We start from the raw sequence: 11,299 nt of genomic DNA on the forward strand, positions 1-11,299 counted from the left end.
GTTTTTAGTAGAGACAGGGTTTCACCATGTTGGCCAGGCTGGTCTCAAACTCCTGACCTCAAATGATCTGCCCGCCTTGGCCTCCCAAAGTGCTGAGATTACAGGTGTGAGCCACTGAGCCCAGCCAGGTGTTTTTTGTTATTATTATTATTTGCTGGTTTACTGTGTATCTTTCTGGTGAAACTTGGGGCTCCATACAGAATATATAGCAGGGGCTGGACCCACTGTCCCTCCCTGCCCCTGCGCTTAGCACAGGGCCTAGTACTTACATAGTTGATGCTCATCCATATTTCTTTTTTCTTTTTGAGATGGAGTCTTGCTCTGTTGCCCAGGCTGGGGTGCAGTGGCGCGATCTCGGCTCACTGCAAGCTCTGCCTCCTGCATTCATGCCATTCTCCTGCTTCAGCCTCCTGAGTAGCTGGGACTACAGGCGCCCGCCACCAGGCCCAGCAATTTTTTTGTATTTTTAGTAGAGACGGGGTTTCATCGTGTTAGTCAGGATGGTCTCGATCTCCTGACCTCATGATCTGCGATCTGCCTGCCTCGGCCTCCCAAAGTGCTGGGATTACAGGCATAAGCCACCGTGCCCGGCTTCATCCATGTTTCTTAAATGGCATCTCCTGCTTCCCCAGTGTGTTCCTGTTGCTTCTGTAACAAATCACTACAAATTTAGTGGCTTAAAAGACCACCAGGCTGGGCGCGGTGGCTCACACCTGTAATGAATCCCAGCACTTTGGGAGGCCAAGGCAGGCAGATCGCTTGAGGTCAGGAGTTCAAGACCAGCCTGGCCAACGTGGCGAAACCCTATCTCCACTAAAAATATAAAAAATCAGCTAGGTGTGGTGGTGGGCACTTGTAATCCTAACTACTTGGGAAGCTGAGGCAGGGAGAATCGCTTGAAGTAGGGAGGAGGAGGTTGCAGTGAGCTGAGATCACACTATTACACTCCAGCCTGGGCAACAGAGTGAGACTCCGTCTCAAAAAAAAAGAACACCAGATTATTATCCTCTGATCCTGGAGGTGTCAAGGTTTGGGCAGGACTGCATTTTTTGGGAAGACTCCAGAGCAAAATCCTTTTCCTTGCCTTCTAGAGGCACCCCCTTTCTCCATCATCACAGCCTCTTCCTCCAGCATCAGAGCATCTCACTCCAGCCTCTGCTTCTGTTTCCCCGTCTTGGGATCCTTAATTTACTCATATTTGCAAAGTCCCTTTTGCCACGTAAAGTAACATTCACAGATTCTGGGAATGTGGACATGGACATCTTTGGAGGTCTGTCATTCAGCCTGCCACATCCAGGTCCCCCACTGTGCTTCGTTCAACACTGGGTGTGGTCAGCACTCAGGCCACCTAGCTGCTACTGTGGGCCCAGTAACCTGACCCTTCCTTCCCTCCACAGGACGAGATTGAGGAGCTGCGGGCCGAGATGCTAGAGATGCGGGACGTCTACATGGAGGAGGACGTGTATCAGCTGCAGGAGCTGCGACAGCAGCTGGACCAGGCCAGCAAGACCTGCCGCATCCTGCAATACCGGCTGCGCAAAGCGGAGCGCCGCAGTCTCCGTGCCGCCCAGACTGGCCAGGTGGACGGCGAGCTTATCCGTGGTCTGGAGCAGGATGTCAAGGTCAGCCTGGGCCTGGGTGCCCTTGTTGCTGGGATGGGACCACAAGTCTAAGTGAGGCCCAGGTTGGCCTTGCATGTCACTTCCGTGTGTCCGTGGCCAAGTTCTACTGCCTCTCTGGGCCTCAGTTTCCTCATCTAAGTAGGAATTCCTGGTGAATCCACAGGGCTTCTATCAAGGGTGCCCCAAAATGATATTATAATATGAATCCTTCCTACTAGCAGCAGCTACTGGTTTTTTGTTTTTTTTTTTCCTTTGAGACAGAGTTTCTCTCTTGTTGCCCTGGCTGGAATGCAATGGTGCGGTCTTGGCTCACTGCAACTTCTGCCTCCTGGGTTCAAGCAATTCTCTTGCCTCAGCCTCCCTAGTAGCTAGGATTACAGGCGCCTGCCACCACACCCAGCTAATTTTTGTATTTTTAGGTAAAGACAGGGTTTCACCATGTTGGCCAGCCCGGTCTCGAACTCCTGACCTCAGGTGATCCACCCGCCTTGGCCTCCCAAAGTGCTGGGATTACAGGCATGAGCCATTGCGCCCGGCTGAGAAGCTACTATTTATTATCAACCACACACCTGGTGCTAGGCTCCAGTTTGTCCCTGCACAGTTCCATGGAGGTTTCTTTTCTTTGTTTTTTCAGAGACAAGGTCTTGCTCTGTTGCCTAGGCATCAGGCAGTGATGTGATCATAGTTCAATGTAGCCTCCACCTCCTGGGCTCAGGGGATCCCCCAACCTCAGCCTCCTGAGTAGCTGGAACTACAGGCACACACCACCACACCTGGCTAATTTTTCTATATGTTGTAGAGATGGGGTCTCATTATGTTGCCCAGGCTGTTCTCAAACTCCTGGGCTCAAGTGATCCTCCTGCCTTGGCCTCCCAAAGTGCTGGGATTACAAGGATGAGCCATGGTACCAGGCAGAGGTTCCTTAATTATGTTAATGAAAAGTAGTGAAGGCCTCAAGACCATCCTGGCTAATACAGTGAAACCCCATCTCTACTAAAAATACAAAAAATTAGCTGGGCATGGTGGCAGGCACATGTAGTCCCAGCTACTCAGGAGGCTGAGGCAGGAGAATGGTGTGAACCTGGGAAGCGGAGCTTGCAGTGAGCCAAGATCGTGTCACTGCACTCCAGCCTGGGTGACAAAGACTCGGTCTCAAAAAAAAACAAAAAAAAAAAAAAAAGAAAAGTAGTGAAGGCCTAGAGTTGGTCAAGCCTGGTTTAAATCTTGGCTCCAATATATCTGAACTTTATTATTTTGCGCAAAGTCACCTGTTTCAGTGTCCTCATCCGTAAAATAGGTTTGCAGCAATCTCTATGTCACAGGGTTCTATGAAGATTAAATGAAATAATGTGGGCTGGGCACAGTGGCTCATGCCTGTAATCCCAGCAGTTTGGAAGGCTGAGGTGGGCAGATCACCTGAGATCAGGAGTTCGAGACCAGCCTGGCTAACATGGTGAAACCCCATCCCTCCTAAAAATACACAGATTAACCGAGTGTGGTGGTTCCTGCCTGTAATCCCAGCTACTCGGGCTGAGACAGGAGAATCACTCGAACCCATGAGGTGGAGGTTTCACTGAGCTGAGATCGTACCACTGCACTCCAGCCTGGGTGACAGAGTGAGACTCTGTCTCCCCCCCCCCAAAAAAAAAGAAATAATGTGGGTAAAATGCCAGCATAAAGACTCAGAAATGTTAGCTATTATTATTATTTCCATTTTCTTGATGAGGAATCTGAGGTTCAGAGAAAGGCAATACCTGCCCAAAGTCAAGGAGCGCTCAGTGTGTTGGTGGCAGAGCCCAGGCTCATCAGCCTCCCAAGCTTCCAGCTTGGCCTCACTGCTGTCTGCTTCAGGAAGCAGGGGAAGGGTGGGTGGGAGGTTGGCAGGTGGGATGTCCCCCTTCCTGTCTTCAGAAGCTCTGGTCTGGTGGTGAGAACTCCGGGGTCCCCAGGCTCGGCCCCCTGCCCTCGGAACTCAGCCCAGTGTGATCCAGTGACAGGAGGAGCTGGGATGGGGTCCTAGGGAGGCTTCCTGCAGGGGTGACTTCTGAGCGAAGATCCAAGGGAGAAGTGGGCCTGAGCCAGGAAGGGGTAGAGAGGAAGGTGGCAGAAGATGACCCCTGTGAGGACCCAGGGGAGTGGCAGGATGGGAGTCGGTCACACACCTGGGGAGAAGTCCCTTCTGTTGGAAGACACTGGCAAACTCAAGCCCTATAGCCTTTCCAGTGGAATATAAAAGAAAAACCTTCATTAAGGGACCAGGGAGAGCCATGATTTCAGAGGCCAGCAGGGCCAGGGGAGGTAAACAGGAGTGCCTGCTCCAGGAAGCCGCTGGCGCCTCCTGTGGTCTTATTGGTGCACAGTGGGATTGTAGTGCTATTCTACACATGAGACAACCAATGGATATGTCTCTGCCAGAGGTGGAGGCTCATGCCTGTAATCCCAGAATCCCAGCGCTTTGGGAGGCTGAAGTGGGAGGATCGCTAGAGGCCAATAGTTGGAAATCAGGCTGGGCAACATAGCAAGATCCTGTCTCTACAAAAAATAAAAAAACTAGCAGAGGCTGGGGGTGGTGGCTCACACCTGTAATCCCAGCACTTTGGCAGGCCAAGGCAGATGGATCACCTGAAGCCAGGAGTTTAAGACCAGTCTGGCCAACATGGTGAAACCCCAGCTCTACTAAAAATACAAAATGAGCAGGGTGTGGTGGTATAGGTCTGTACTCCCAGCTACTCAGGAGGCTGAGGCAGATGAATCGCTTGAACCAGGGAGGCCGAAGTTGCAGTGAGCTGATATCACAACATTGCAATCCAGCCTGGGTGACAGAGCGAAACTCTGTCTCAAAAAAAAAAAAAAAAAAATTAGCGGGGTGTGGTGGTACGTGCCTATAGTCCCGGCTATTCGCGAGGCCAAGGCCAGAGGATTGCTTGAGTCCTGGAGTTAAAGTTTGCAGTGAGCTATGATCGCACCACTGTACTCCAGACTGTGAGACAGAGCGAAACCTTGTCTCTCTCTAAAAGAAAAAAAAAAGAGTGAGTTAGTTTCCAAGTTCAAAGCGTACCTCTACTTGACAGGGCAGCTCCCGGGCATATTCAGATTCCAATCACTGGGTTGGGAGGGGTGGGGGATGGTGAGGGAAGGCAGGAGGGAGGAGGTGGGGAGGGGGAGGGAATAGCTGGAGAAGCTCAGAGGAATCTGCGTTTGGGCCTATATAGTGGAGGATTTCTGGGAGGAACACAAAAAAATGTCAGACTTCAGAAAGACGAGGAAGGGGCGGAGGAGAGGCTGGGACCTGGAGCGAGCTGTGGGGCTGCGGCGCCTCCGTGGGTGGGGCCAGAGCAGCGGCGGCGGCAGGGGCGGGGAGGAGGGTGTGGGGAGCTGGTGTAGGGAGCCGGTGTGTGGCTCTCCGGAGTCTGGGCGGAGAGGAGAGGCCCTTTCTGTTGGGATTTGAATTAGCCAATCAGCATCCCTCTTGCTCCTTCCCTCCCTCCCCTCCCCACCCTGCAGCTGGAGCGCTGAACTCATCTGCCGGCCTGGGGCCTGAGCTGGATGGACTCCTCTGGTCACCACCCTGAGCCCCATGTGCTGGGGTTGTTCTGGGGGTTTTGGGAAGTTACCAGAATGTTGCCTTCCCTGGCATCGTCTTGGACTCCCCCGATTTGCTCTGCCCGCTCCTTGGGCCATGTCCTGACTGGCCCCTACAGCTTGGTGCCTCATTTTCCCCTTCTGTTAAATGTGGCTTTTGACCAGCTGAATCTTCAGGGCTTTTGAGCTCCAGTGGTTTTATGGAGCAGAGGAGTATTGGTGGGGTGGGGGTGGGGGGTCATGAATAAAACCACAGGCCTCAGTGCCCCCCCCAACCCCCAGGCTCTCCCTCTGTGCTGGTCCTCGCCATTGACAGGACCTACAGAACCTCGGTGGGGCCTTTGCCCAGCATGAGGAGGGTGAGGTCATGGGGTGGAGAGCCCCTGTGCCACTTGTTTGCTGTGTGGCCTTGGGTAGGTTCCTTCACATCTGTGAGCTTGTTTCCTTGTGTGGAAAATGGAGATAAAATGAGTCCCTCCCTCTAGAGTTTTTTGTGAGGATGAAATAATTCAAGTGAAGAGAGTAATGAACACTAGGTCTGGAAATAAACATGTATTGGGTTGTGGTTTTCTTTTTGTTTTTTCTTTTTTTTTTTTCTTTTTTCTATTTTTTGAGACAGGGTCTCGCTCTGTCACCCAGGCTGGAGTGCAGTGGTGTGATCTTGGCTCACTGCAACCTCTGCCTCCTGGGTTCCAGCAATTCTCCTACCTTAGCCTCCCAAGTAGCTGGGTTTACAGGCATGTGCCACCATGTCCAGCTTTTGTATTTTTAGTAGAAATGGGGTTTCCCTATGTTGGCCAGGCTGGTCTCTAACTCCTGACCTCAGGTGATCTACCCACGTCAGCATCCCAAAGTGCTGGGATTACAGGTGTGAGCCACCGCGCCTGGTCTGGTTGTGGTTTTCTTATTGCTCAGAAGAACTTATACTTACTGTGTATATTTACATCAGTAGGACTAGCAGTAGTAGTAGACTAGTAGGACTGGTTGGCAGTAGTAGTAGACTAGTAGTCTGGGGGCGAGGGTAGGCCAGGATCTCAGCCTCCCTGGATGGATAAAAATCACCAGGAGAGCTTGTTCACAATGCAGATTCCCAGGACCCCTCAGGAACTGAGACTGGATACAAGGAGTTCAGGTTCAGGGAATCTGGGATCTAAATTCTTATCTAAAGTGACTCCTGTAGGAAGCCAAGGACACACCAGGAGCACACCCCCTTCCTCAGATACAGATGTTGCTGGAGAAAATGTTCTGGCTTTGGGTTTAATTCCTAGGTGACCTGTGCAGGTTACCTCCCTTCTTTGAGCTTCAGTTTCCTCATCTGTAGAGTGGGAGTGACATTCCAACCCTCCTGGGGTTTGTAGGAGGATTCAGCCACACGGAGTCCAGAATGCTGCCTGGCCAGGGGATGCTCTTGCTTTTTTTCTTTTTTTGAGATGAAGTCTTGCTCTGTTACCCAGGCTGGAGTGCAGTAGTGTGATCTCGACTCACTGCAACTTCCAGCTCCCGGGTTCAGACAATTCTCCTGCCTCAGCCTTCCAAGTAGCTGGGATTATAGGCACGCCACCATACCCAGCTAATTTTTGTCTTTTTTTAGTAGAGACGGGGTTTCACCGTGTTGGCCAGTCTGGTCTCGAACTCCTGACCACAAGTGATCCGCTGGCCTCGGCCTCCTGAAGGGTCAGAATTACAGGCATGAGCCACCACGCCCTGCCTTGTTTGGCCCGGCCTTGTTTCTTTGTTTGTTTCTTTCTTGAAACATAGTCTCGCTTTGTTACCCAGGCTGCAGTGCAGTGCCACCACGCCCTGCCTTGTTTGGCCTGGCCTTGTTTCTTTGTTTGTTTCTTTCTTTCTTGAAACATAGTCTCGCTTTGTTACCCAGGCTGCAGTGCAGTGGCTGATCACAGCTCACTGCAGCCTTGACCTCAAGGGTCTCAAGGCTCTCAAGGGATCCTCCTGCCTCAGCCTCCCAAGTGGCTGATACTACAGGCACACACCGTCATGCCCTGCTTGTTTAAAAAAATTTTATAGGGATGGGAGTCTCCCTGTTTTGCTCAGGCTGGTCTTGAACTCTTGGCCTCAAGCAGTCCTCCTACCTTGACCTCCCAAAGTATTGGAATTACAGGCATCAGCCACCATGCCCGGCCAGGGGCTGCTCCTTTGTGAGAGCTCGCATCCCTCTCCCTGAGGATCAGGATGACAGAGGCCCATGAGCCGAGGGGCCTGATGCCTGGGGAGCAGGGACTGGAGGCTGCTAGTTGCACTTGGCAGGAGCCAGGCCCTAGTGCTGTAAACAGTGACTTCATGGCTGAGTGCATTTGTTTGTGCTTTGGGGATTTGCCCTGGTTTCCGGAAGCCACAGCTGCCGTGCCTCCCTTAGCATCTCAACCCGCCTACCTTGAGGGTAGCTGGCAGGATCAAATGAGACAGACACGTGGGGCCCTTCAAGCACCTGACATAGTAAGCCCACTGTTGGGGTTTATTATTAATACTTTTATTGTTGATGTTAATGTAATGTGTTTTCACACATTGGGCCTATACGGCAGGATCAGGTTGAGAGTGAGACTTTAGAGTTGACCCACTCGATTTCAAACCTTGGTTCTATAGCCTTCCTAGCTGTGTGACCTTGGGAAGTGACCTTTCCTTTCTGAGCCTCAGAATGGGGACAGTAATCAAAGTGCTTCCCAATGGGATGAAAAGCACGTGGTGACCCCCCCCCCGAGGAATGTGCTAACTGATTCTGTGAATCAATTGTGAGGGAGGGCCGAGGGGTCCCAGGACCACTGAGGCTCACTGAGGAGCAGGGACGAGGCCAGGCCACAGTGCCCCTGCCTCCTAGTCTGGCTGCCTGGAGTTGTGTTTTTTTTGTTTTTGTTTTTTTTCTTTTTCTGAGACAAAGTCTTGCTCTGTTGCCCAGACTGGAGTGCAGTGGCGCCATCTCGGCTCACTGCAACCTCCGTCTCCTGGGTTCGAGCAATTCTCCCGTCTCAGCCTCCCAAAGTGTTGGGATTACAGGCGTGAGCCGCCGTGCCCGGCCTGTGCTTTCTTTTGATATAGCAGCCATCAGGGGAAGAGAGTAAATAGGAAAGGGATTCCAAGGAGAATGGGGCAGAAGAGAACTGGGGAATCATGGAGGGGATGGGAGGGGATGAAATTCATAGAGTTGTTCATGAACCCCAGAGGATCCAGAAATCCACATGGATTGTGACTTCTTGATGGGAACTGGTAGCCTCCCCAGGTGGAGGACATGGTGGAGACACAGCATCCCCGCAGGTGGAGAGGAGCTGGCCCAGATGGGAGCTCATTTGAGAGAGGAGCCCTCACCCCAGCCAGGAGTGCAGCCCTTCCCAGACAGTGGGTGGAGTTGGCATTGGAGGGCAGCCTCTTCAGCCCTGCGAGGGCAGGTGCCACTCCCCATGTATATTCAGTCATTCACTTGTTCATCTCCCTCTCTCTTCACTTGTTGGACCCTTGGATTTATTTGTTCATCCAACAAGCATTTATTAGGCACTTAGTGTGTGCCTGACACTGTGCTGCTGCTGGGACACATAGATGTGAATGAGGCCAAGTACATCTGCGGCCTTGATCTCTGTACCCCACCACTCCTGCCTCAAGTGCTTAAGCAGGATGAGTGAGTGAGGAGTGAGTGAGTGAATGGAGAGTTGATCAGGACAGGGGCTTACTGGGTGACCTAACCAGCCCCAAACCAGGGACCATGTTTAATAACTTGTACTGGGTCACATAGCCAGTAAATGCTGGAATGGGCTTGAATCTAGTTTTCCCATCTGCAAAGCCCTTGTTCTGATACTGAGGGGTTGTTCTCCCCACTTACGGATGAGGAAGATCCGGTGCCCAGAGAGGCTGTGGGAGGAGCCTCATGGTCCCGCTCCTGGCTGTCCTACGAGATCCTCAGGGGCAGAAAGAGGCAGTGGCAGTGGAGGGAGGGAGAGGCCATGCCTGGTTTCCTTTCGGTCGTTGTTTTTCCTGGCCTGCCTCATACACTGCCAAGGGGTCTGTGCCGAGCTGGGCTTGGGCCCAGGCAGAAGACAGAGCCAGGGAGGGCCCTCTTCCCTTCCGGCAGGGAGGAGGCACCACAGTCATTTCCGAGACCAGCAGGCACAGGGCGCTGGGCTCTCTGCCCCACATGGAGTTCCTGCTAGAGAAACCCGGGCACCTCTGGGAGACCCTGGGCAATACCGGCCCCTCAGCCAAACCCCTGGGGCTTCCAGCCCAGCTCAGCCCACACTGGCTTTGCATGACACTGAGCGAGTCACTTCTGCTCTGAGCTCCAGTTTCCTTGTAAAACGGGGGTAAGATTGGGGTGAAGATGGGTGAGTTTGGCATGCAGTAAGTCTTCACCAAACAGTAGTTCCCAGCCTACACAGTGATGAATTCTGGTTGCAATTTCCCAGCTCAGAAGAGCCTTCCATCCTCATCCCTGCAGGCCTCCTTTCCTGACCTCCCTCAACCAGCCAGCAGGGAACAGAACAGAGGGTGTCTGCCAGGAATGGTGCTACAGAGTCCTGGACCAGGATCAGAGATTGCAGCTCCTCTATCTTCTTTCTGTAGGGATGACTTGGACATCTGCCTGCCCTTTGTCATTTCGGGCCTGTTCTACATCCCAGACAACTAGATACAGGTCTCAGGGTCACACTGTGACCTCCAGCCATCATGTCCTTCTCTGGGCTTCAGCTCCTTGGAGCAGCAGCCACCAGTCACCCAGAACTCACTGTGCAGGCCCCAGGCCAAGGCTTTTGTGCAGTAGCTGGTTCAATTATCCTGTCAGGCTTGTAAGTTTGATCCTGTTATTACTGTGTTCACTTTATAGTTGAGGAGACTGAGGTGCAGAGAGGGAAATTGACTTGCCCAGGACTACAGGCTGGTCACTGGCAGAGATGGGATTCAGTGGTCTGGGGCCCATCTTGCTCTGGGTTTTCACTGCAGCTTAATCCCCTCTCTGTTTTGTTTTGTGTTTAGGTGATAGGGTCTCACTCTGTTGCCCAGGCTAGAATGCAGTGGCACAATCATAGCTCACTGCAACCTTGAACTCCAGGGCCCAAGTGATTCTTCCATCTTGGCTTCCTGAGTAGCTGGGCCTGTAGGTGTGTGCCACCATGCCAAGCTAACTTTTGGGTTTTTTGTAGAGGTGGGGTCTTGCTATGTTCCCCAGGCAGATCTCGAATTCCTGGGCTCAAGCGATCCTCCTGTCTCAGACCTCTCAAAGTGTGGGATTACAGGTGTGAGCTACCGTGTCCAGCCCCTCAAAGTGTTGGGATTACAGGTGTGAGCTACTGTACCAGGCTCCTCAGTCTTCTCCCTTTAAGAAAAGCTTCTGGCCCTCCTACAGGCTTTTGTGAGGACTGGGTAAGAGGTGGCTGGGAGAGGCTTTGGAAGTGTGAAGAGCCCAGGTAGCCAGGCACGGTAGCTAATGCCTATAATCTCAGCTACTCAGGAGGCTGAGGCAGGAGGATCCCTTGAGGCCAGAAGTTGAAGATTCTCCTGGACCACATAGTGACACCCTGTTTCTTTTTATTTATTTATTTAGAGACAGAGTTTTACTCTTGTTGCCCAGGCTGGAGTGCAGTGGCATGATTTCGGCTCACTGCAGCCTCTGCCTCCCTGGTTCAAGCAATTCTCCTGCTTCAGCCTCCCAAAGTGCTGGGATTACAGGCACCTGCCACCATGCCCGGCTAATGTTTTGTATTTTTAGTAGAGATGGGGTTTCACCATGTTGGCCAGTCTGACCTTGAACTCCTGACCTCAGGTGATCCACCTGCCTCGACCTCCCAAAGTGCTGGGATTACAGTTGTGAGCCACCATGCCCGGCTGAGACCCCGTTTCTACAAAAAAATGCAAAAATTAGCCAAGTGTGGTTATGCATACCTGTAGTCCTAGCTATTCGGGAGGCTGAGGTGAGAGGATTGCTTGAACCCTGGAGTTCAAGCCTGCAGTGAGACATCATTGCGCCACAACACTCCAACCTGAAAGACATAGTGAGACCCTGTCTCAAAAAAAAAAAAAAAAAGCCCCAGGTAAACGAAAAGGCATTCCTGAGAATAGGGTCTTCCTAGCTTTCTGGGGCTGTGCTGTGATACAGACAC

General features: G+C 52.2%; 1 protein-coding gene across 2 annotated transcripts in view; it reads left to right on the top strand.

The window, feature by feature from the left end:
• Positions 1 to 11,299, top strand: part of SOGA1 (suppressor of glucose, autophagy associated 1) — a 95,536-nt gene that overhangs the window by 22,223 nt on the left and 62,014 nt on the right. For both annotated transcript variants that reach the window (XM_011929093.1, XM_011929094.1), the window contains exon 2: positions 1,398 to 1,622. In XM_011929093.1, coding sequence (XP_011784483.1) covers positions 1,398 to 1,622 — 225 coding nt within the window. The remainder of the gene's footprint in view (positions 1 to 1,397; positions 1,623 to 11,299) is intronic.

The sequence above is a fragment of the Colobus angolensis genome, unplaced genomic scaffold, assembly GCF_000951035.1.
Source record: "Colobus angolensis palliatus isolate OR3802 unplaced genomic scaffold, Cang.pa_1.0 Scaffold8, whole genome shotgun sequence".
Lineage (NCBI taxonomy): Eukaryota > Metazoa > Chordata > Mammalia > Primates > Cercopithecidae > Colobus > Colobus angolensis.